Consider the following 26152-nt stretch of genomic DNA (forward strand, 5'->3'; position numbering starts at 1 on the left):
CAATAAGAAATTTATGGATGAGGAGACCACTTCAGCTTGCCAGGTGAAAATTTTGGCATCCTTATGTCAGTGTTGAAAATCCCTAAGGCTGTAAATATTTATTGAATATGAAGCATACTCGTATACTCCAGCTAGCACACTACCATCTGAACAAATCTAACCTTAAACAAATCTTGTGCACTTTGTCTTCCATTCACTTTAGGAAAATCTTGCTTTGAGCATTTAGCAAAGCATTTAGCTGCTCAGAAGAGCAGCAGCTCGTGGTGTGCCTCGATTCCTTCTCTAAAACAACGTTTTGCTTCGTGTATTTCATGTTGCAGCTTGTGCAAAGTTTTAATTTGACAGGACAGGAACAGAGGGGGCATTAGGACCAAGAGAAGGACGCACGCGTTGCTCTGTATTGTGTCTGGCAAAGTGCTTCCTGACTGAGTGCCGTAGTTATGTGTGAAACAAAGTGGGAGACCGACTAGCTCTCATCTGTTGATCACAGTTAAGTTGAAGCCTCTGAACGGGGGAGAGCTGTCAGAGCTGCTTTCGGAGATAAAGTGCTTCAATCCAGGCAGCAACTGGAAACTTTGAAGAAGCAGGATCTGCTCTGGAAGGAAACTATAAGAAATGGAACTTCTTTTTACCTAGAATTTAAAAAGAGGGGGGTGTGTGGAATCAAAACTGTAGGTACTTTTGTTTTTTTCCCCATCAGCTAAGCATGCACCTTCCTAACTAAGCTGGGACTCTGTACAATAAAGAATCTACTTTATCTCTCTGGATCCATGCTACATTTTACTGCAGTAAGTGTAATGTTAATAGGAATGTTGTACTTTGACTGTAAATAGAGAGGAAAGCATGAAACGGCATCAGTGAAATGTGAGTGGAGCAAAAAAATCCTCTTGGCAAATAGGGAAAAACAGAGCTTTGCTGCAACTGAGGACTGGAGTCTGAGGAAGATCCAAGTGATATTTAACATGACCATCTGTATCATTTTGTCACCAACAGTATGTTCTTGAGGAAGAAGTGCAGATATGGATCACGTAAGCTGCAGTTTCTCTTGCTGTTGCTAATGCTGGGCTTTTTGCTGCTGATGGTTACAACATTGAACCCCCCACCCAGCAACCAGAGCAAGGAAGAGAATTTCCAGCCTGTGGAGTTCAGCCTCCGGGAAGGGAATCAGATGGACTCTGTGGAGACTCAAGAGATGCTGGAGACCCAGGAGGAGAACCAGCAGTATTACCCTTTGGATGGGCTATCACCTTTCATCTCCCTGAGGGAGGATGAGTTGATTGTGGCCGTTGTGTCACCCACCGGCAAAAGGAACCACAGCAAGGCCAGAAAGGGCTATCGCGTGGTGAGGCAGCAGAGCAGGCGACCGGGGGCGAGGGCAGAGGGCGACCCGGAGTCCCAGCTCCTGCCCCTTCCTCTACCGGCCGCTGAAGGGGCTGCCGCGGGGGAGCGGCCACTCGGCCTGGAAACCCACGGCTTTAACGAGGCGCTCAGCGAGCGGATCCCCCTGCGCAGGGAGCTGCCTGAGGTACGACACCCGTTGTAAGTAGAACAGCTGTTTACTTTACGGGAGAAAACTTGTCTCTTTCCCCGCCGCTCTCCCCCATGAACCTCTCCGCTTCTGAGCCCCACGTTTTTCCTACCAAGCGCTCTTCTCCGCTCGGGATACCGGTTTTCCCTTGCACTGCGTGGGGAACACACACCCCTTCCTTATGCACGCTCCTAGCTTCCCTGCAGCGGCCCCGGCCCGCAGCCCGCGGGAGTCCGGCCACGGCCGCCTCCGCCCTGGGCTACAGTCCCCGCGCTCCCCGATCCCGCGGCAGGTGCTGCCGGAGCCAACGGAGGCTGCAGGACGCACCGGCGGCGTTTCAAGCCCCCGAGGGTCGAGTGGCAGCAAAAGTGGAGAGGGCGGGTGGGACGGGACGGATACGGCTTCCCTGGGGAGACAGGTCAGAAAGGGGAATAGGAGTGAGCGCACCGCTCCCCAGGTGGTGATCGATGTATGCTGCTATCTGCGCCTTCCGTACCCCCTTCCCATGTCCACACCCCTCCCACGGCCATCGGGCGATTGGCACAGGCTGGAGGCAGAGGGCTGCTGGCACAGGGCAGCCCAGCCCGGGCTTGCCCCACAGCGACGCGTCCCCTGGCGGCTGGGCGGCAGCGCCCCCTGCCGGCCGCCGCGGGCGGGGCGCCCTCCGCCGCGGCAGGTGCTGGGCAGCGACAGGGACGCGCTCCCGGTGCCCCGACGCCCGCATTCCCCTCGCTGGTCTGCTTGCTGGGGGCACATCGAACAAATGCTGCGTTTGACGTCTCAGGTGTTGCATTTAAATCCTGGAGGCATGACAGTTATTCCAGCAGTCCTGGAGGGGCAGTTCATCACAAATCTTAAAAAGCAGCTGACAGGTATCTTTGTGCTCCTCTGCCTGGGGGAAAGGGCAAGGGATGTGTGTGGGTATCAGGGGGTTTTTTGTTGCCTCCTGCAGTGAAAGCCATTGTAGCTTTCCTCTAGGGTATGGTGGGAATGTATGCCAGAAAACATTTTAAGTAAGACAAAGGATGTGTATAATATGTTTTTTTAGTGGTTGTTTTCACATGTTTAAAGATAGATGGTGACTTTAAGAGGACAATATTAAGAAAAGAGAAGTGAAACTGAGGGGTTTTTCCACCTACTGACTAGGTTCAGTGTTCATTTGCATAATTCCACTGAATAATGAAATGCTGGTATTATTTCAATTATTTTTCACCATGCTTCACTGGCAACTGGTTGAGCTATGTCATGTTCAAAGGAGGAATGCTGACCCTGTTTTATCAGCCTGTGACTTGAGCCAAATCTCAGTTTTACTTAGGCCACTGAAGGGCCATCCAACAAGAAGCAGGTTTAGTTAATACTAATCTTGATAAGATTTAAGCTATGGTCTCAAAGCTCTTGGATGAGTTTTCCTGCCTGACTAGTTACAGCTTTTACAGCTATCAGCAGCACAGCCCAAGCTGAAACTGCAGATCTGAACAGCTCTTCAAATCTAAATCCAGATCATAAACCTGCAGCAGAGGTCTACCACTAAGCCAGTCCTGCCCTTTATAGCACAACACACAAACCACAGTGATATTTTTGAGGCATAATTTACTCAGGGGGCCCTTGCACACAACTGTGTGAGTGCAGTTCTATAGCAACGTGAAGTAAGACTGAAGCAGTACTAAATCAATCTATTACTGTTTCCTGTTTGAATCACCTTGTTCCTAGCAATGTCTGTTATTATTTAGTTAAAGAGAATCCAGCCAGGTAGAGGCATTTCAGTGAGTTAGCCCCATGAACTCAGTCTCTCCAGTTGCACTTGAAATTAGATGGAAAATTCCTCACACCTAAAACTATGTCTGTTAATTGTGGAACGCTTCCAGATGCTGTAAAATGAGGCTGGCCAAACTTCACGCTTGCATACTTCATGTTTACTCTTAAACCAGAGTGTAAGATGTAAGGTAAATGCCATAAGATATTCTTACCTGCTGTTTGTTAGAAAATCACATAAAGAGGTCTGTTGTGCTTTGCATTAGATCTGGATAGCTACAGTCAAGTGCAGAACTACATAACTACAGTTAAGTGTGGTTAGTGAACTGCATAAACCAGAGCTTATGTGCTGTGCTGGGCCTGGATAGCATGGGTTCCAACTTCCTCACCTGAAAGTGATACTTTCAGACCTCTCTCACCCAACCCCAGCTTCTAACATAGCCCACATATCTTTGCATGCCTTTGCAAGTGAATGTTTTATTCTCCTTTTCAGAAAGTAGATGCATAAACTTGTCTCTTCCAGTACAGATCCCACAGTAAAACGTGCCAGTTTTGAGATAGCCAGGGTTTCTGGGTGGAAAAGCCTTATAACTTGTTCAGTTGTGCTAGAAAGTTGTTCTTCTGCATCAAAGCTCATCCTCTGAGGTACCTTCAGCCCTCAGAATGTTTTCTGCTGCTATCAGTTGGTCCAGCCACCACTGACACCCTCCTATGTGGAGGGTGGACATGGGAAAATGGGCCTGAATCACACCTGCCATTGTGACTTCTATGAAAATGTGTGACATAAAAAATAGGTGTTTCTCTTCTGGGCTTGAATTAGAGAATCACAGAATTGTTTTGGTTGGGACAGACCTCTAAGATCATCGAGTCCAGCCATCAATCCAACACCGCCATGGCCATTAAACCATGTCCCCAAGTGCCATCTCCACACCTTTCTGAACACCTCCAGGGATGGTGACTCCCAATACCTTCCTCATCAAGTCCCAGAAATATCTAAAGATAAACTGACTCGGAATTGAAGGATTTGAAGAGTGACTGTGAGCCTGCTGTGAGAAAGGGAAGGCTCACAGGTGTCAAAGGTATCCAGACAAAGAGAAACTTACAATGTATCTGGAAAGGTTTGAAGTTTCATTACAAAAGCACATCTTCCACTTGAGTGTTGTTGGGAGCTGAATCTGGATGTGCCATTTTCCTGAAGGTGGCTGGGAGTCCCCCTTGACAGTGCCTTTGCTGTGTCAGAATTGCTCTGCTGTTCTCGTTGCTGCATCTGACTATTCCTTATTTTTCACACATTGGATTAAATTGCTATGTCTCATCTAAGTCACAGCCCTGTCTCTTTGAAATGCCAGTCTGTGATGAATAATCTAGGAAATTGCTCCAAATTGCAGGGAAGGTATTTCTATGGAGCAGCACCCTTTTGCATCTTCCCGAGACTTAGATATCTGTATTGCAAGTCTTTGCCAATCTCCATGGCAACTGAACACTCACCACCTAGGTTATGTATTCAAGTACAGTTATTTTCAGTTCTTTTCCAATTAAGATTCCATGACAGCCTTATTTTCTTGCTATAACCACAGTACCAGCAACGAGGCATGGTGGTATTATGGTGCAAAATATAATTGCTTGTAGCTGTACTGAATGTTCCTGGCTGGAAGCTGCGTGGTGGTAAAAGGACTGCATCAGATTTTCACTTTTCTTAATTGCCTCTTGGTTCTTAAACCATAGAAGCATAGAATTGTTAGGGTTGGAAGAGACCTCAAGGATCATCCAGTTCCAACTCTCCTGCCATAGGCAGGGACACCTCACACTAGATCAGGTTGCTCAGAGCCACATCCAGCCTGGCCTTCAAAACCTCCAGGGATGAGGCTTCCACCACCTCCCTGGGCAGCCTGTTCCAGTGTCTCACCACCCTCATGGTGAAGAATTGCTTCCTTCTGCCTGAAGGTACAAACACAGCCCAGTACTGAGAGTGTCCTTTTCTCTGTCCTGCTGAAAATGGAAACAATTATCCCATGTGAAATTGGGAAACAATAGCATTGTTAATTTTAAAAGAGGAGAGGTTTGGGGAGGAGAGGAAAGGTTCAGAGAGGAGAGGTTCAGAGAGGTTCGGAGAGGAGGAGAGGGGAGGGGAGAGGTTCGGAGAGGTTCGGAGAGGTTCGGAGAGGTTCGGAGAGGTTCGGAGAGGTTCGGAGAGGAGAGGAGAGGAGAGGAGAGGAGAGGAGAGGAGAGGAGAGGAGAGGAGAGGAGAGGGTAAACCAAGGACAACATCCATGTGTTACAATGTAAAAATAGCAAAACACAGCAATATTAAAATTCCATCCCTTACATCAGCTTCTGCTGAGTAGTTAATTGTTTAGCAACTACTGTGAAATCCCTGTGATGATTTGTTTGGTGATACAAATAATGAAATAATAATGGGCCACGTTCAGCCAGTTCTGCAGTTCCTTAAGAAGTTCTTGCCGCTAGGGATTAAATGAGTCAAGAAACTGAGTAACTGCTACTCAGAAAATGAAAAGATTTTAATATGTGTTTTCTAAAGTAAGCAGAGCAGATTAGGCACGGTCTTTGCATCTCTACAATCATAGAATCATAGAATTGTCAGGGTTGGAAGGGACCTCAAGGATCAGCCAGTTCCAACCCTCCTGCCATGGGCAGGGACACTTCACACTAGATCAGGTTGCTCAGAGACTCATCCAGCCTGGCCTTCAAAACCTCCAGGGATGAGGCTTCCACCACCTCCCTGGGCAACCTGTGCCAGTGTCTCACCACCCTCATGGGGAAGAACTTCTTCCTAACATCCAAGCTGAATCCATTTCTAGCTTTGCTCCATTCCCCCTAGTCCTGTCACTACCTCACACCCTAAAAAATCAATGAGCTTTTGAAGGCCTTTTCTGGAGGTCTTGAGCTGCTTTCCATCCCTGAAAGTTAAGGTGTAGCTTATGCCTTCACTCTGAGAATAAAAAAAAAAGTAAAACAATAAAAAGCCAGTTGTAACATTTTTTTTCCAGTGCCTCCCTCATTTGTTCCCATGCAGGTGCCTACAGCAAGAATATGACTCCAATCTGCCTACTGCTAGTGTCATCATCTGTTTCCATGATGAAGCCTGGTCTGCTCTGCTGAGAACTGTGCACAGCATTATGGACACAGCCCCAAAGACCTCCCTCAAGGATATCATCCTAGTCGATGATCTCAGCCAGCAAGGTAGCCTTATTGTCTCTGCATGTGAGCTCTTTGTTTCAAAAGCTTCAGGGAAGAAACTGACCTCCTCCCAGAAGTGTGTGAGGAGAGTAAAGGGCAAAGAGGACCCTCAGAAAGCGCTAAGCACAGCCCTGAGCTGCCTGCCAGATTCCGCCCTCCCAGCCCTAAAATTCAGCTTAGTCTTTCAGCTTTGAAATATGTTTCTTTTCCTCCCCCCATCATTTCCAATCACTGTGAAGTTTCTTACTTTAAAATAAGATCACAGTATGCAAATCCTAGCCTTCCCACTGGACCAGATCTGCTGTAATAATTTCCAGACTTAGATGTTGGCTGAAGCATTGAGTGGAAAACTCCACATCGCTGAAGTAATCCAAAGTGCTTGAGAAAGCCAAACAGTTGTAGAGTCTCTCTGGCTTTTGTGAAAGTATAAGAGCATCCACCTTCTGTGAAAATGGAAGAGGAGGCTTTTAAGTTTCCCACAGGGATCTCAGTTTCTATTAGCTTCTACTTCTCTTTGACATGATGCTGCTTGACCATGTAAAACAAATACCCCCACAAAAATATCTTACCAGCAAGAAGCAACATCTCCTACTACCTGTTGCTTTTCTATAAGCTTGAATCAAGGCTACAACATTTCAGTGGTGGTTCTGCATCTGACAGGGCCCCTGAAGTCAGCACTGAGTGAATATGTCTCTAAGCTGGACGGTGTGAAACTCATCCGGAGCAACAAGAGGCTTGGCGTCATCCGGGGTCGGATGCTAGGAGCCGCACGGGCGACTGGGGACGTGCTTGTCTTCATGGACTCACACTGCGAGTGTCAGAAGGGCTGGCTGGAGCCCCTCCTAGCCAGGCTGGCCATCAGCCGGTAAGTGACCTCTCAGCTCCCTGCAGAAGCTAATTTCTGCTGAAAGAGATGTACTTGGAAAGGTTTGGGGCTAATTTTATCCTCTTTCGGCTACCTTGTTCCTTCTGGTCGCATGGCTTTCATTTTCTACCTTATCACCACAGATACCACTGATAGGTTGGAAGCAGTCCAGCTCTGGGCCCCTCAGTTTAAGATAGATATAAATTGCTTGAACATGTCCAGAGAAGGGCAACAAGGCTGGTCAGGGGTCTGGAGCACAGCCCTATAAGGAGAGGCTGAGGGAGCTGGGGGTGTTTAGCCTGAAGAAGAGGAGGCTCAGGGGAGACCTTATTGCTGTCTACAGCTACCTGAAGGGAAGTTGTAGCTGGGTGGGGGTTGGTCTTTTCTCCCAGGCAACCAGCACCAGAACAAGAGGAGACAGTCTCAAGCTGCATCAGGGGAGGTTTAGGCTGGATGTTAGGAAGAAATTCTTCACAGAAAGAGAGATTGGCCATTGGAATGTACTGCCCAGGGAGGTGGTGGAGTCACCATCACTGGAAGTGTTTAAAAAGAGGCTGGATGAGGCACTTAGTGCCATGGTTTAGTTGATTAGATGGTGTTGGGTGATAAGTTGGACTTGAGGATGTCGAAGGTCTTTTCCAACCTGGTTAATTGTGTTCTGTATTCTGTATAAAGGATAGGTCATGCAGCTGACAGCCCTCACTCCACACCCAGTGCCACTGAACTGTCAAGAGTTCATATCCAGTTAGAGCTATAAGAAGGCTTCCTGGTGGTCTGAACTAAAAGGGTTGCAGTCTCGAATTTTGCAGTTTGCAAGCTGGCAAACATCCACCAGAAAAAGTACTGCAGGACTCCATTATTTTTGCTCTTTAGTTGTCTTGGTGATGAAGCCAAGGCGAAAATGCTTTGTCCTCCTGAGCTAGTTTGGCTGTGTACCAGTGTCACCTGTACCCTCTCTGTTCCATGGAGAGAAAAAAAAACCCTTCTGGTATTTTTTTCCCTGGCAAAACCCTAGCAGCCCAGACAGTCCTAGGTAATTGCAGGCACTCTCACTGACACCAAACTGACAGAGGAAGGTACAGATGCATATTTTCTGAGCCTTTCATATTTAGGTTGGTGCTTGGGCCTGCTCTCTAATATCTAGCTGCGCTCAACTACACAGTCCCCAAGTCCTTTAAAGAGATGAAATCACTGCAGATGCTTCAAGAATTAGTTGTCAGTAAACCCTTTCTTAAAAGGACTTTTCTGAAAGATATTTTCTTTTTTACATTGACTTGCCTATCATTACCCATAAACCACTTGGGAAATAATGAGTAATTGCTGAAGGGGGTAAGTGGGGGGGAAATAATCTTCAAAACTCTTACCTGGCTGTTAAATAGTCATGCCAAAGAACTTCAAAGCCTATTTCCATGCACTGGGACAAGTTGCTTTTATGGCTGATTATGTTTGCTCATAAGAAAATTAGTGTGAGTATAGCAATTATTACATCATTCAGATGAAAACCTCCAGAATAATGAAAGCAAGAGTAATGCTGCCCTAGGATGGCAGAAATACTCTTTTCTGAAAGGTCCTCATTGGAAAAGCAGATCACTTTTTTGTTTACTGACTTATTAGATGGTTTATTATGAATATACTTCATGATTCTTCTGCCTTGAGCTGCAGTCTGTTGGTGATGTTCATGCAAAACTCCTATCTGCATCAGTTTGCCAGTCCTTATTCCAGGCTGGTTTGCTGAAGTTGAGAGCTACAAACAATCTCAGAGAGAGCTATGGTGAAGAAAGTATTACAATGTCAGGAGAGGAGTTAGGACCCTGCTGCAAGTATAGTGATTCACTGGCAAAAGTTATCCCTGCCGAGGGAATGCAAAGGCACCAAGCCCAATGTCGCCACTGTCACCAGGGGGTGAGAAAAGGATTCTGTTCCTCTGTAGGGCCCATGTGCTCCTTCATTTTTCCAGGAGGGCACAATTTAATCCTGAATTAGCTAATGGCTAATTGGATTAATGGAGCAAAGGTGGAAGAGTGTTTGGACAATAATATGGGCTAAGCCATCCCTTTGTGTATCAGTCAAGTGCGTCTGACCCTGCTGGTGAGGAGAACCTGGGCCATTCTCCAGCGCACAGGGAAGATATGTTCCAAGGCATCTTGCAGCCACTTTCCCTCACTGTCCCTCTTACCACAGCTGTAGAATGATGATAATAACACTGACTGGATAAGGATGTTAATTCACAATTTTGTATACACTGCTTGTAATACTTGCACAGAGATCACTATGGAGGTGTAAAGCATCAGCATTGTCAGCTTGGCTTCATTTAGCAGTTGAGGAGCTGTTAAACTGAATCATGTGGACTCCCTGAGAATACCCAGATGAGGAAAGTACAATGAAAAAAAAGCTTACATTCACTGGTGAAATACCCATCTTTCTTCTTCAAAATGTACCAGCCAAGCTGCAACTCCTGCACTTTAGCTGGAGAGACAGGATGGGAAAGCATTAAATCACCTAGAGTGAGTGAGTTGTTGCTGGCAAGTTAAAATGCAACCTTTTCAAACCTCAGACATTTGTAGGAGCTTAACATGGCTTAGTATAGCTAGAGGGAGATTTTAACCTTGAAAAATGTGATTAAGTCTAATTTTCTAGAATCCTGATCAGATCCACCACTACTAATTGTGACCTGCCTAAGAGTGATGCCAAAAGATCCTTGCCCAAACTGAGACCTCACTGTGAGTTGAACATGCTCACAAAAAGGGAGATACTCCCAGTTCTTAGAAGCCTGTGGTAATGTCAGGCAGGACAAATATGGGACAGATTATCCCAGCCTTACAGATAGGGAAATATTTGACAAGTATTTGGCTAGCTCTGGGTGATGACATTTCATCTCCCTGTGTGAAGGTTTTATTCACTAAGCCAGTCAAGATTATTTTCCCCCAAAATATGGAGTCTTTCTACATGTACTCTTATGGACACCTCTGACTGGGACTAGTTCTGTGAGCCATGCCTAACAAATTGACTGGGAAGCTGTGCATCAGCTTAGTTTATTGCCTAGAGAATAGTTCAGCAGCTTGTAAAGCATTTTGATTATTCAAGGCTGAATACTGTAGGTGCCTGGACAACATTAGAAAACTAAATGAGATGCCCCACAGATCATTTCATTTGACAGCTGTGTTCCAGGCTAATTCCAGGTGAGCAGCATGGTGCATAGTAATGCAGCTGTGCCATTATTGGAGCTGTCTTTTGAGGGATTTGCCTTTTCCAGGGGACTGCAGGAGACAGCTGCTATTTTGTATTTGGTGCAAAGGCAGTGACAAGCAGAGAGGGCATATAATGAACTGTGCCATGAAAAGAGAATAGAATAGAATAGAATAGAATAGAATAGAATAGAATAGAATAGAATAGAATAATAGAATAATAAACCAGGTTGGAAGAGACCTTCAAGATCATTGTTGTTCCTTTAACCTAAAAACAGTGACCATCATTCTTGAGTAAGATGGTTTAAACAAAACAAACAAACAAAACCACAAAAAAAAAACAACCAACCAAAGAAAAAAGATCCAAAGTGTACTTCCTGACAATACTGCATGCATCACAGGCTCACAGGATGTTAGGGGTTGGAAGGGACCTCTGGAGATCATTGAGTCCAACCCCCCTGCCAGAGCAGGACCACAGAATCATGGAATCTAGTGCAGGTCACACAGGAAGGCATCCAGATGGGGCTGGAAAGTCTCCAGAGAAGGAGACTCCACAACCTCTCTGGGCAGCCTGTTCCAGTGCTCTGTGACCCTCACAGTGAAGAATTTCTTCCTCGTGTTGAGGTGGAACCTCCTGTGCTGTAGTTTCTATCCATTGCCCCTTGTCCTATCCCAGGGTGCCACTGAGCAGAGCCTGTCCCCTCCCTCTTGACACCCAGCCCTCAGCTTTACCATTCCTGATCACTGCATTTTATCTTCTTATTAACCTTAGGAGGAGTGTGTCCAGCAGATCCAGGGAGGTTCTCCTTCCCCTCTCCTCTGCCCTGGTGAGACCTCACCTGGAATATTGCATCCAGTTTTGGGCTCTCCAGTTCAGAAGAGACAGAGATCTGCTTGAGAGAGTCCAATGGAGGGCTTCGAGGATGATGAAGGGACTGGAGCACTACCTGATGAGGAGAGGCTGAGAGCCCTGGGGCTGTTTAGTCTGGGGATGAGAAGATTGAGAGGGGATTTAATCAATGTTTCTAAATATCTGAGGGCTGGGTGTCAAGAGGGAGGGGACAGGCTCTGCTCAGTTGCACCCTGGGATAGGACAAGGGACAATGGATAGAAACTACAGCACAGGAGGTTCTACCTCAAGATGAGGAGGAACTTTTGTACTGTGAGGGTCACAGCTCCCCAGAGAGTCTCCTTCTCTGGAGACTTTCAAGACCCATCTGGATGCATTCCTGTGCGACCTGTGCTAGATTCTATGGTCCTGCTGTGGCAGGGGGGTTGGACTCGATCTCTGGAGGTCCCTTCCAACCCCTTACATCCTGTGAGCCTATCTAATTTCATATGTTTTGCATAAATGTATTCCTTAAGGCTTCATCCAACCAGCAAGGTGCTTTCATTGAAAATGGAGGGTGCTGCAGAGCCAGCTTGAGTTCTCAGTTACTTGCTGAAGTTGTGACTACGTGCAGAGCCAGGAAACTTGGACTGCTTGGATTTCCTGGGCCCACCCTCTTTTTTTTTTATCTGGTTACTCCTTATTGAAAGGAGGATGTAAAGAGGTTAAAATCTGTTCCCTTCCCAGAAAAAGAAAGTATAAATCAGTTAAAAGCACTTTCAAAAAACAGTCTAAAATTTCAAAACAGATCTGTTAATTAAGTCTTCCTCTCCTCATGTTGCTTACACTAAAATTAGAAAAGAACATAATGTCCATGGTGGCTGTAAAGGGTCATGGGAAGACATTTCATTCTCAATTGTGTTTGGTTGAGAAATCCCAATCAGGAAGCTGTTCTTGTTTGGGTTGCTCTTTTTTATGGAATGGTGACCTTTTGTAGTCCATGTGGGTTCCAAGCATTTGAGACATTCACAAATTAGTGAAATGATTCATAGCCTTGCTCCTAGCTGTATTTGAATTTCCTGTTTTTTTAGTTTGCCAGTGTGTGTTTCATTTGCAAGTGCTGAGAAGCTGCTGACTCTCTGCCAATTACCCAGTTAATACATGGGTTTAGGAAGGGCAGGTCCTGCCTCACCAACCTGATCTCCTTCTATGATCAGGTGACTGCCTGGTGGATGTGGGGCAGGCTGTGGATGTAGTCTGCCTGGACTTCAGCAACGTCTTTGACACTGTCCCCCACAGCAAACTCCTGGCCAAGCTATCAGCCCATGGCTTGGACAGCAGCACTCTGTGCTGGGTTAGGATCTGGCTGGAGGGCCGAGCCCAGAGAGTGGTGGTGAATGGTGCCACATCCAGCTGGCAGCCAGTCACTGCTCCAGTCTTCTGTCACCCTCACAGGGAAAAGGTTCTTCCTCACATTCACATGGAGCTTCCTATGCCTCAGCTTCCACCCATTGCCCCTTGCCCTGTCATTGGGCATCACCCAGCAGAGCCTGGCTCCATCCTCTTGGCACTCACCCTGCACATCTTTATAAACATGAATAAGGTCACCTCTCAATTCCTCCTCTCCAAGCTGCAGAGTCACACCTCCCTCAGTCTCTCCTCATAAGGAAGATGTTCCACTCCTTTGATCATCTTTGTGGCTCTGCATTGGATTCTCTCTAGTAGATCCCTGTTCCTCTTGAACTGAGGGCCTCCAGAACTGGACACAATATTCCAGATGAGGCCTCTCCAGGGCACTTCTATTGTGGCTCAAAGAGTAATCTGATATCCTATCTGATACCCTCCACACTAACTGTGAGTAGAGATCTCCACACATAACACTAACATTTTAAGGAGTGCAGTGGAAAGAGAATAAAAAGAATTTTGAAGTGGACAATAGTGAGGATATACAAAATAGCTTCTGTGTTGACATGAGAGCTTTCTGCACTGAATATCTAGAGCAGTGCTTGTGCTTGATGAAAGTGCCAAAGAGGAGAGCCACTGTTTACTAACAGAGTATCGAACTTAATTTGAGCTTTGGCTTTGGAAAATGAATGGTACCCTCTTTTTCAGAAACAGTGTCATCTCCCCTGTCATAGATGTCATAGACTGGAAGACTTTTCAGTACTACCACTCTGTGGGCCTGCATCGGGGTATTTTTGACTGGAAGCTAAATTTTCACTGGGAACGAGTGCCAGAGCATGAAGAAAAGGTACGGCAGTCTCCCATCAGCCCTATCAGGTAACAGTCCATTAGCCACTACACCTCCACTCAGCTCAGCAACAAAACTGTGTATGTTGGTTCATCCTCCAGCTAAGAGATGTGGTTACTTGTTTATGCTCAGTTAATAGGTTTCTAGTTTACACTGAGCTTCTTTGGCCTTTAGTGGTCATTCCAAAGGGATCGAAGTCCTACTTTCAGCATGACAAATACATTGACACAACTAATGTACAGCCTGATCAGACAAGGTGTGGAGGTTTGTGTGTAAAGCAAAAGGTTAATGATGCAGAGTTTAAAGGGATGTCTTAATAATGACCTGTTTGTCTGTTGTTTTGGATGTACATCTAACATTTCCCCCTGTTCTGAGCCTTATTCGAGAATTCAACTCTTGGCTCCTTTCTCCAAGCAAATCCTAGAATTAGGTTCCAGTTGTTCTTTCTTTTGATTCAAGCTTCTATGGCATAGTGTTCAATCATTTTGCAATACTACCTCTGTGGAAATGGTGAAATTTTCCCCCCTTCACATAATTCCCTATCCAAAACTTAAGGTATTCACTTGCAAACTGCTTTCTACATAGGAGTCCTGTGGTAGCCGGTGCAGTGGTGGCCATGGATCGACATTACTTCCAAAACATTGGCGCTTATGATTCTGACATGACCACGTGGGGAGCAGAAAATCTGGAGCTGTCTATAAGAGTAAGAACCTTAATTTAAACATCAGGCTGTGGTAACTACTGGGATTTTAAGGAACCTGAATGAAAAGGCAAGAAGTAGTTTGTAAAAGCAGCTGACAGCAGAACATACTGGGGTATGGAGGCTATCACTTTCCTTGCAGGAATCTATCCTCATGTTCCATGGTCTACCAGGACTATATAAGAACATGCAGCTACTGTGAGTTAGTAGGAGAAGGAAGTTTCACTGGTTATCACTATCAGCTTGAAAACTGTGTCACTGGTTTGGGCACCTTTGGAAACCTACCTCTTCCTTTTTTGGCATGTAGCATGCACCAAAGGGAAGGTAGCTTTATTTCTTTGCCAACCTGTAGTTTTTGATACCAAATTATTTGTATTGAATTGTTTGCATTGATTTTCACTGACTGCAAAGAGCAACTGATACTAAAATGCCATGAAAATTGCAGACACAAAGGATATAAAATCATCAGGTGTCCCAGACAAAAGATGTTCCCCCAGGTTTCTTCTCTACACTGTACTGCTTGTGCACAGAGAAACATGGAAGCATATAAATAGCTGTATACAGTCCAATCAAAGGTCTGTCTTCCTCAGTACTCTGAGCAAGAGACTGAATGGGGTGCTTGGTGCCATGGTTTAGTTGATTAGATAGTGTTGGATGATAGCTTGGACATGATGATCTCAAAGGTCTCTTCCAACCTGGTCTATTCTATTCTATTCTATTCTATTCTATTCTATTCTATTCTATTCTATTCTATTCTATTCTATTCTATTCTATTCCATTATTCCATTCCATTCCATTCCATTCCATTCCATTCCATTCCATTCCATTCCATTCCATTCCATTCTATTCTATTCTATTCTATTCTATTCTATTCTATTCCAGCACAGGAACCCCCCTGGACAAAACCACGGGGTTACCCACAACTTCTGCCCCCTTCCCTCACCCTATACAAAGTAAAAGAGAGAGAAGAGCAGAGAGTAAGCTGTTATTACTTAGCCACAACAACAATGCATTCAAGGTCAGCAACAGCTAAGCAAAAGCAGCAGCTGAAAAGAGAACAAGTTTTTACAACTAGCTTTATGTTATTAATCAGACCAATTGGGTTATCTAGAGTTTATCATTATTTTCCCTTCTACATCCAATGGCAATGTATTTACATTCTACCACCTTCTACTCGAGATCTGTGGAAACTTTTGTAGGCACAGCCTAAAACTACCACAGAGCCCATAATAATGGTGCTCCCAGAAATGTCCAGATTAGGATTTCCTGAGGCAGAGTCTACAGCATAAGAGCTTCTCTGCTTGTTTTTTTTTTTTTTCAGAGAAAGGTAATCTCTTTTTGTGCTTTCACCTCTGTGTTTCAGACCTGGCTTTGTGGTGGCTCTGTAGAAGTTATCCCGTGCTCCCGAGTTGGGCATGTTTACCGAAACCACTTCCCCCAGGCTTTCTCCTACGAAGAGGCCATTATGAGGAACAAAATCCGAATAGCAGAGACCTGGCTGGGCTCTTTTAAAGAGAACTTCTACAAGCATGACACAGTGGCCTTCTTAATCAGCAAGGTAAAGACAGCAGTAGTCGTTCATTTCTGAGGGAGGGAGTGTGTGTTGCGGTAGGTGAAGGGGGTGGAGCAGAGGTAGGGGTTTCTGTGTGAAGTCAAATGCTCAACGTGGACAATGCTGAGGATAGTCTCTCTATGAAATCTTCCAGTAGAAGAGCTGTCAGATCAGACAGAACTGTCTGTAACTGAGAAAGCCAGATCTTAGCATAGCAGCCATTTACAAGTTGTTTTTATTGTTGGAAGCATCATGCAGGCAGCAGTCCAGCCACTAGGCATTTGAATTCCCAGCAGCCCGTGTGCTAAGACTTGCAGCGTGGTATGTGGCATAGCCCTGGCATGCAGTCACTCTTGAAGAATCTACAGGCTACCTGCTGTATAGCAATTACAGAACAGCCACACTTGTTTTTAAGCCACTGTATAGTCAATCCATTGCAGATCAGGATCAGGCAAGGGACTGTATAGCTCACGTATTACAAACCAGTGGAGGTTTGTTGACTGGGAGTCATGCGGCTGTGGTTAGTGTCATTAATGTTAAGGTTTTAATAATATGAAGTTCTTGGTGTCACTGCAGTTCTCAGAAATTCTCTGGCTCCATGCCTTTTCTTGTAATGGTTGGAGGTGTTCAGGAGACTTGATAGGGTGCTTGGTTGCATGGTTTAGTTGATTAGGTGGGTTGGATGATAGGCTGGATGCAATGATCTTGAAGGTCTCTTCCAACCTGGTTTATTCTGTTCTATTCTATTCTGTCCTACAAGGCAGTGGTGAGCAGATGTGAAGGAACATGCCATTCATCTTCTTGTTCACTTAACAATGCCATACTTCAAGAAGGTTCCATGAAATCACTTAGGCAGAGCATGAGTAGGTGCTATGCAATGTTGCCCACCCAGTTTTGCTGCTGAATTTCAATCCTGCATGCCTCCATCAGTGCAACAGCTGTCCATCATCTAAGAAAGCCAGATCCAGGAGGAGCTACACTGTAGTGGGGAGAGGAAAAGGACTGTGAATTGGTGTGGTCTTTGTCCTGTCAGCTAGTCTGACCTCCAGTGGATCTGCCTCTCTGGGCAATCTGCTATGCTAATCCTACAGTCTGAGGCTGTCATATTCCTCCCCACCTTTTTTTTTTTCCAGTTCTATTTTCACTTTTTAAAAAAGCTCCTCCCTCCTTGTCTGTGTTGTAGGTTTGAACCCCTCTGGCCAGAAGTTCATCATTTGACTCACAAGAGTTACAGCCATGTTAATTGCAAGGCGGATGTTAGGCCAAGTCATGGAAGATGGGCAGAGAGGTCTTGGAATCATTTCAGAATTCCCTGAAGGCCTTTCTTGTCAACTCAGAAGCAAGCTTCTGTACTAAAAACTAAAGCCATCAATGATACTAGCTGCACTAGCTATAAGCACCATGACTTTTAGCCTGAAAGAATACTTGAATCATAGAAGCATAGAATCACAGAATGGTCCCAGCTGGAAGAGACCTCCAAAGGTCGTCCAGTCTGACCTTCCTGCACTCAGCAGGGACATCCCCAACTGGATCAGGCTGCCCAGGGACTCATCCAGCCTCACCGTGAATATCTCCAGGGAAGGAGCCTCAACCAGCTCCCTGGACAACCTCTTCCAGTGTTCCACCATCCTCATAATGAAGAACTTGTTCTTAACATCCAATCTAAATCTGCTCTTCTGTACTTTGAAGCCATTGCCCCTTGTGCTGTCACCGCAGGCCTTTGTAAACAGTTTCTCTCCTTCTCCTAGGCCCCCTTCAGGTACTGGAAGGCTGATATTTGGTATCCCTGGAGCTTCCTCTTCTCCAGGATGAACAACCCCAGCTCCTTCAGCCTGTCACAGGCTCACAGGCTGTTAGGGGTTGGAAGGGACCTCCAGAGATCATCGAGTTCAACCCCTTGCCAGAGCAGGACCATAGAATCTAGCACAGGTCACACAGGAATGCATCCAGATGGGTCTGGAAAGTCTCCAGAGAAGAAGACTCCACAACCTCTCTGAGCAGCCTGTTGGGTGCTCTGTGATCCTCCTCATGTTGAGGTGGAACCTCCTGTGCTGTAGTTTCTCTCCATTACTCCTTGTCCTATCCCAGGGAGCAAGTGAGCAGAGCCTGTCCCCTCCCGCTTGACACCCACCCCTCAGATGTTTAGAAACATTGATTAAATCCCCTCTCAGTCTTCTCTTCTGCAGACTAATCAGCCCCAGGGCTCTCAGCCGCTCCTCACAAGGCAGTCCTCCAGTCCCTTCATCATTCTTGTAGCCCTCCATTGGACTCTCTTGAGCAGATCCCTGTCCCTTCTGAACTGGAGAGCCCAAAACTGGATGCAATATTCCAGGTGAGGTCTCACTAGGGCAGAGGAGAGGGGGAGGAGAACCTCCCTTCATCTGCTGGACACACTTCTCTTAATGAACCCCAAGACCCCATTGGTCCTCTTGGCCACCAGGGCACATTGCTGTCTCGTGCAGAACTTGTTACCACCAGGACTCCCAGGTCCCTCTGCAGTTTATTCTTCTTTCCCAGATGCAGGACTCTGCACTTATCCTTGCTGAACCTCAGTAGCTTCCTTGTCTTTAGAACCAGTTACATCTGCCCTGATCTCCAGGGCCCTTCATTTGTCAGTGTTTCCCAGGCATGTTGCAAAGTCCTCTTTCTTTGTGTCTTCTTTTTCTTTTTTCCTTCTCTTCTGGCTCCAGAGAAATGGCTGGTCTGAAGAAAAGTTATTTGTGGGCAATCTTTGCTTATGTTACCAATTTTATTTTCTAGGAATCCAGACCCATTTCCTGGAATCCCAAACTGCATTTTTTAAAAGCAGAAATATCACAGTCTCACAGTATCACAAAGGTTGGGATAGACCTCAAAGATCATCGAGTCCAACCTGTCACCACAGACCTCATGACTAGACCATGGCACCAAGTGCCACATCCAATCCCCTCTTGAACACCCCCAGGGATGGGGACTCCACCACCTCCCTGGGCAAATATGAAGGGCAAGATCTACTGCTATCAAGAAAGAGGAGAGAGACCCTTAGTGGTGGTGATATATTTTAGTATGGGGGAACTGAGAGCTTTAGGAGAATGTTTTGTGTGGTTTTGAAACAGAAGGATTAGAAACTTACCTGCTTTGAGGTTTTCAGCACCCTGTAAGCCGTCTTGAGTGCTAAATAGCCTCAGATATTCCGGGCAGGTGCCCATAGCTGCACCAAGGGTTGAAGGCACTTGGGTTTTTTTCAGAACAGAATTGCTACAGGAAGGGTGAGACTTCATCCTGAGTGTATAGAATTCAAGAAAACACATATATCATAGGATAGATTTTATGCCTGTATAGCCACAAAAAACCATTCTCATACTGGATTTAGTAACATATCAGATGATAATGTGATAGACTCTATTCTGGGCTACATTGGATCCTCTTGTCATGGAGAACTGACAACAACTGGATAATGTGGGCTGTTAAAGGCCAGGAAATTGAATTGTAATCAGCAGGGCAAATTGTATACTTAATGACAATCTCATACAATTCCACTGCTTTCAGTGCAAACTTGGCACTGACTTTCTTTTTCCTCCCCTTCTTTTAATTAAAATGAGGACAAAGACTGACTTATCTTGCAATATGATCATATTTTTTTTTAAAGGAAATACTTATTTTCACAGTGTAGGCTGATCCTGAAATGTTTACTTCTGACACAATGCCAGACTAAATACTGTTTTAGCACAAAGTTATAACTGGTCCTCCTCCTTTGAGTGCTTGTAAGAGATACATATCAAAATCTATGACATGCAGTGTAGAAGAGGTGGTACAAATAATTCCTATGCAGTCGTTTTAGCTTCCAGCATCTCCAGCACAAATACACTGGTAAACTTGTTGCCCCTCTGCTTTCTCCATAAAGGCAGAGAAGCCAGACTGCAGCGAGAGACTTCAGCTGCAGAAGAGACTGGGCTGTAGGAATTTCCAGTGGTTTCTATCAAATGTGTACCCTGAACTCTCCCAGCGTGAAGACACACCAAGGCTCTCTGGCAGGGTAAGAGTAATCACACTATAAAGAATGATTAGTGGTTTTGTATTGTTCAAAGACCTCAGCATTGCTTCCATGTGCTAAGTACTCAGTGACCATAGAGTGAGAGGCTGTTCCTGCTTTGAAACGTTTATTGTCCAAACAGGCAATGCAACAGGGATGGGATAAGTAAAGAGGAGGCAAACAGCTGGTCCAGATTCTCACATGAGCATTGGAAACCAGCCAGTGGCCCAACCCAGACTGCCTGACTCAGTTCAGTGTCACAGGTCAGAGGATGCTAACCTTAGATTCTTTAGGTGCTGTTAGTCAAGGAAAAGACCTTATGCAGACAGCAGCTGTAACAGCAGCTGAGATATCTCTGTGCTGACCTGTGTGCATGAAGAGAAGAAAAGCATTCCTCCAGTTCTGCACTACTCCCAAGGGCAGAATTAGTAGCAATAGCAGTTCCTTGGCTGACTGTGTTGAGAAGGCAATGTTCTTCTTATAATTTTTTTTAAACTCATGAGTTGCAAATGATAATTAATTGAAATATTAACTTATTTCAGGCAGCCTTACTGGAAGGGAAGCCTGGCAAGGCAATGAGATCCACTCATTAAATCACACTCTGCTATCTGTATCCAGATTTTGTCATGGCCTTTTAATATTTTTTCTGTTCTTTATTAGGGAACTTAGCTTGAGTGGAGTGTAAGAACTGAGTGTGGGTCACAGGAATTGTCACATGGGGTTTGTTTTATCCTTGTTCTTTTTTTGCATCTTGGATGTTTTTTCTGAGTACACTGTCCAGTTGAAGTACAATTTCTCCATTAGTGTAAAAAAATTTGGCAGGGTTTCCTCTATCTGCCATAGCAGTTAAACCCAGAAGTGCAAACAAAATCAAATCTCAGGCAAAATTCCCTGGGTGACACTGACCTTTGCCTTCTATGTCAGATCAGTTTGCAAGACCGATATGCAAGATCTAGTCTGAAAGAAAAGAATAGTGCCTAATTATGAGCAAAAAAAACCCAAACACCCAAAACACCCCAACCATGTAAAGAAATACAATCACACCACCCAAAAAAAGTTAGCTGAAGGCTATTTAGGTTGTATTTGATTGTGCTTTATCTCAGTATAAACTTTACTTACAGCTTTACAATACTGGTACTGGCTTCTGTGCGGATTACAGACCTGGAAGAGCCATCGCAGAAGGCTCTATCAAACTCTCCCCTTGCAGTGACAGCCTCACCCAGGTACCATCTACTTTAAGTATCAGCTCTAGGGAATCATCCAGAAGACACTCACTCCAACATGTAAAGAGCTGGGTTGACAATAGTGGAAATACTGAAGTGTCCAAAATGAGGCATGTGCTGAGGCAATGGAGCCCACACTCCTGCAGCTGAGTGTCACCTGAAAAATGACAGCGTTTCATGTCTTAACTGAGGCCAGATACCCACACTTTGCTCTAGCAGACATCTTTAGGTGCCTTGTTTGTTGGTATATTTTGTAGTGTCTGAAGAACAGAACAGCTGGGAGTAAAAATATATGTAACCATTTGTGGTGGGTTGAAATTCCGCCCCCCCCCCAATATAAAATTGCCAGACCAGCTCAGCTGAAAGCAAATGAAGCTGTATTTACAGGGAAGACTGCAATCTAAGATATGAAATGCAATGAATCTGTACAAAATATACAATATTTATATATATTTACAATTTATAAACAGCACAAGAACCCCACCCTGGACAAAACCAGGGGGTTACCAACAGCTTCCCACTCCCTACTCCCTTCCCTGCTGTAGAAGGTGAAGAGAGAGAAGAGCAGAGAGTAGCTGTTCGTACTTAACCACAACAGAGTAGCGCAGTCAAGGTCAGCAAGCCAGCAGAAGCACCAGTTAGTATCTGCTAGATAGAAGAAGCAGAAAAGAGAAAGAGTTAGTGTACAAAACTAACTTTATGCTAGTTTTCAGACCAATGGGATTAGTTAGACCTTATCATTATTTTCCCTTATACATCCAGTGGTAATTTATTTACATTCTATTACTTTCTACTCAAGGTTTGTGGAAAATTTTCCAGGCATCAGCCTAAAACTACCACACAATTGTAGACTGATGGGAACAGATTTCACCATTAGTGTCTAAAACTCTAGTTTGGTGCCTAAACAGCAGAGAAATGGATGTAGACTCCCAAGCTGGTCTTAGACTACCTAGTTCATCTATTAAGAGAAACCAAATCAGTATAGGGTGACTACAGATACTCACTCCAAGCCCCAAGCAAGTCTGGCTGCTCAGGGTGAGCTGCAGGCACATCTCTAACTGCAATGTTAGAAACACTCTTTTGTTCAAATATTTATTAAACTAGAAATTTTTATTATAGGATGGGTTTACTTTATACATAATTACACTCCACAAAGCCTTTCCTTAGGGAAATATTTATGCCAGAATTAGCTTCAGAGGGAATCGCTTTGCAGGGTCGAGGCTGTTGGGTCGCCATCACTCATGTTTGGGTTGCATCCTGACAAACATGCACAGGAAATTGTTTGGGGTTTTTTGTGAATTAGCATTTTTAAAGTGAATTGGGATGTCCATCCAGCGTTGTTCAAACAAAGCCTTCCTTTTCCAGCACTTTGAATATACCAGCGTGAAGGAAATCCGGCTTGGTGCTGCTCCACTGTTTTGCTTTGATGTCAGACATGGGAAGGTCATCCCTCAAAACTGTACAAAGGAGACAGACAACAGCCACCAGCACTGGGATGTCCAGGAGGTCAGTGGTGACTCAGTTGTGAGGGGAAGGCAGCTGAGTGACTGTGGGATTACTAAGTGACTGACAGGGTTTGGGGGGCAGAGGGAAGGGATAAGGTATCTGAAGGACAAGTTTCACTTCTGTACCATTTTTACACAGGAAATTTAGGATGCCTCTTGCCCTTTTACACTATCTGAAATAAATTAGATTTAAAAATCCAAATTTCAGGAATCCTCATAGAATAGAACAGTAGAATCACAGAATCAACCAGGTTGGAAAAGACCTCTGAGATCAAGTCCAACCTCTTACCTAATATCTAACACCTTATGACAACTAAACCATGGCTCCAAGTGCCACATCCAGTCCTTTATTGAACACCTCCAGGGATGGTGACTCCAGCACCTCCCTGAGCAGCCCATTCCACTGGCCAATTACTCTTACTCTACTTAAATCCATATGCCCTTTTTTAACTGTTTGTCTTACTGGCCTTACAGCAATAGAATCTGAATCAGTGGTTGTAAAAGTAAGAGCCAGGCAAATACTTCTGGGTAGAGGAAGAGTCTGGGAATCCTGAAACCTCTCAAATGAGAGAACCCTGTGGGAGTAGGGGAAATATTAAAATTCTTTCTGCAGTGTGAGAGAAAAGCAAACTTCCTGTTAGAGGGATTTGGTGTTATTCAGTAGACTTCATCTAGCAGAGCAGAAACTCTACTGCAAGACTGGAAAATGTCGTGCTTTAGGCCAGCCCAGGAAGATAGCAGTTACTGTAGTTGTAGGAATGCTGCAATCCCCTGGTACACTGGCTGCTGTAATTTGGTTTGATTCCTAAAGGGAGCACTTGTGCTATTGAAATTTTGTGGCCTGTAGTACTGGAGTTGATGTTGATGGCAACCTGTACCCAGAGGAAACAAACAGTGGCAGAAAAGGCATTCATTGGATTCTGCACCCACCACTCCTGTCAAGTTTGGAGAGAATTATGAAAACTCACCATGCCCTTGGCTCATAGTCTTATGTTCAGAGCAATACTTAAAAATTTTTTATTGTGCAGTCTGGTGGTCTGTTGGATATAAAATATACATAGAATAGAATACATAGAATACATAGAATAAACCAGGTTGGAAGCGACCTTCAAGATCATTGCGTCCAACCCATCAACCAATCCAACACCACCCAAACAACTAACCCACGGCACCAAGCACCCCATCAAGTCTCCTCCTGAAAACCTCCAGTGATGGCGACTCCACCACCTCCCCAGGCAGCCCATTCCAATGGGCAATCACTCTCTCTGTATAGAACTTTTTCCTAACATCTAGCCTGAACGTCCCCTGGCGCAGCCTGAGACTGTGTCCTCTTGTTCTGGTACTGGCCGCCTGGGAGAAGAGACCAACATCCGTCTGTCTACAACCTCCCTTCAGGTAGTTGTAGAGAGTAATAAGGTCACCCCTGAGTCTCCTCTTCTCCAGGCTAAGCAACCCCAGCTCCCTCAGCCTCTCCTCGTAGGGCTTATGTTCCCTCACCAACCCCTCACCAACTTTGTTGCTCTTAAAGTGTTAGGTTCCACCGAGATCCAGAATGTCCGGCTTTTACTGGAAAGCCTTCATTTTTAATTTGTTCTTTCTTCCCCTTTTCTTCTTGTAGAATGGAATGATTGTCCATGCCCCTTCTGGCAAGTGCATAGAGGCAGTGGGGACTGAAGATGAGAAGGACTTGCTTTTGTTGGTGTGTAACAAGAATGCAAATCAGGTGTGGCAATTTGAACGTTCCCCTATGCTGCGTCAGAGATGACCAACAGGCCTCTGTGGAAATCAACTCTCCAAAGTTTAACATGGCTTCTGGTTGGGATTTAAGATACAGTTCCTGCACAGACAAGAAAGATGTTTTGTGTTTGCTGTAGCATGCAGAGAAGTTAGGAAGGTCTCTCTTTTGAAAGCCTGGCTCAGATACTTTGCTGTCAGTTCTTGGTTTATTCAGCTCCAGCTAAAATGTCTGTTTAATTCTGTGGAGCAGGGAATAAAGACACTGTGACCATCAACAGATTCTCAGCTCCCCTGTTGCAGAAGGCAGTTAAGTTTGCCCTTGGAAGGAAACATGGAAATTTGGCTGCCAAACAGCTTGTCTTTAGCAAATTCTGTGAATTCTGAAGATGCAGGAAAATGAGTTGGTGAAACTTTTGAAATTGTAAGAGGAAGCCAACCAAACGAGGGTAAATTTAGCCTTGTTTTATAGTGCATTTAATACATACAAAACAAAATAGGCTTTGTGTGCATAAAAGTAGTAGATGTTTTCACATGAAATAGATAAAATTTCCTTTTCCAACCAGCTTGAGCCAAATTTCTACCCTCTATGAGACTGCACAGAGCACAAACCAGCACTTAATTAGGCACTAGCTGCTCTAATTGACTTGGATTACCAACAGTCCTCAGCATTTGGTCCATCATTCCTTAAACCCTTGGTCTGATTTGGATGGGAGAATAAGACTGAAATATTACCAACTTTCGGTTTGTTTTAATGAAATTCAAGAACAACTCTTCAGGAAACTTTGGGAAATGTGGAAGAAGATCAAGCTAGATTAGAAAGGATGGTGACAGCTTCCCTGCTTAGTTTGAAATGCATAATATCACAGAATCATGGAATGGTAAGAGTTGGAAGGGCCCTCTGGAGATCATCTAGCCCAGTCCCTCTGCTTTAGCAGGTTTGCACAGGGCAGGTTGCACAGGATCATGTCCTGCTGAGTTTTGAAAGTCTCTGGAGAAGGAGACTGCACAACCTCTCTGGGCAACCTGTTCCATGGTTCTGCCACCATCAAAAGAAGTAAGTTTAAAGTGGCATCTGTTTGCTCTTACAGAGCTATGGGTGGACTTTATTGCTACTCCAGGGACAAAAGTGCTGTCTGAAGAAAGCAAACTAAGGGAAAAGGCAGGTTTTAACAGCGGCTGCCTATACCTAGTGGCTACTGGTGCCTGACTTCCACTTGCTTGCAGCCTGGGTTTTCAAACTTCCACATTGTCAGTTTCACCCAAGAAGATCTTTTAGATTCTTCCTGTTTTGGGGCTCCAAGCTGATCCTCAAAAGGCAGTAGCATTCAAAATTTTCTTAACAAGCTGCTCCTGCAGAGCCATCATCTTTGCTGTCTTTCAGAGAACTGAATGAGAGTTGATGTTAGGTGATGAGAATGGTCTCATACAGTATGCACTAGCAAAGCAAACTTTATCAGTATTTCGTTAGGACACTTCCAATTCTGGAGTTAAAATCAGTAATGTTGACACTTTCCAAGAGCCTGCTAAGACAGAAGAACAAAGATTTGGGAATCTTCCCATGTCAGCACTACACCTAATTTATAGTATAAATCAGTCATAGCTATATGTATTTATTAAAGGGGAAGGGCATCATTAATGAAACTTGGGTTTGAGGTGTTTTGAAGAAAACAGATTCTGGTTTGTTTTGGTTGGTTTGTTTGTTTGGGTAAAATGTACAGCACATTGTTTGAACTTGAGAGAAAGGAAGGAGTAAGAGAATATTCTGCTCAGAGCCTTCCAGTCACCTGCACTTAGTAAATCATAAGAGATTGGTTT

The 26152-nt window shown here is 44.8% G+C and overlaps 1 protein-coding gene across 2 annotated transcripts; it reads left to right on the top strand.

The window, feature by feature from the left end:
- The first annotated feature begins 667 nt into the window (after positions 1-667).
- GALNT15 (polypeptide N-acetylgalactosaminyltransferase 15) lies at positions 668-25495 on the top strand. 2 transcript variants are annotated; one of them, XM_054161217.1, is made up of 10 exons: positions 668-1539; positions 6315-6481; positions 7139-7343; positions 13470-13637; positions 14194-14311; positions 15672-15866; positions 19744-19875; positions 20994-21095; positions 22461-22601; positions 24219-25495. In XM_054161217.1, exons 1-10 carry the CDS (start codon positions 995-997, stop codon positions 24363-24365), a joined length of 1920 nt encoding a protein of 639 aa, XP_054017192.1. In that variant the 5' UTR covers positions 668-994; the 3' UTR covers positions 24366-25495. The 2 variants fall into 2 exon arrangements, with proteins under 2 accessions (XP_054017192.1, XP_054017193.1); XM_054161218.1 differs by having other exon boundaries at positions 1417-1525.
- The last annotated feature ends 657 nt before the right edge of the window (positions 25496-26152 follow it).

This window comes from Dryobates pubescens, chromosome 4, assembly GCF_014839835.1.
Source record: "Dryobates pubescens isolate bDryPub1 chromosome 4, bDryPub1.pri, whole genome shotgun sequence".
NCBI lineage: Eukaryota > Metazoa > Chordata > Aves > Piciformes > Picidae > Dryobates > Dryobates pubescens.

Bases quoted from the DNA above. Each gene is read 5' to 3' on its own strand.
- GALNT15 (XM_054161217.1), top strand. From the start codon at position 995: ATGTTCTTGAGGAAGAAGTGCAGATATGGATCACGTAAGCTGCAGTTT. The intron at 13,638-14,193 runs GTAACAGTCCAT...CTTTCTACATAG, and splicing joins TCTCCCATCAGCCCTATCAG to GAGTCCTGTGGTAGCCGGTG. The intron at 19,876-20,993 runs GTAAGAGTAATC...CTTTACTTACAG, and splicing joins CACCAAGGCTCTCTGGCAGG to CTTTACAATACTGGTACTGG.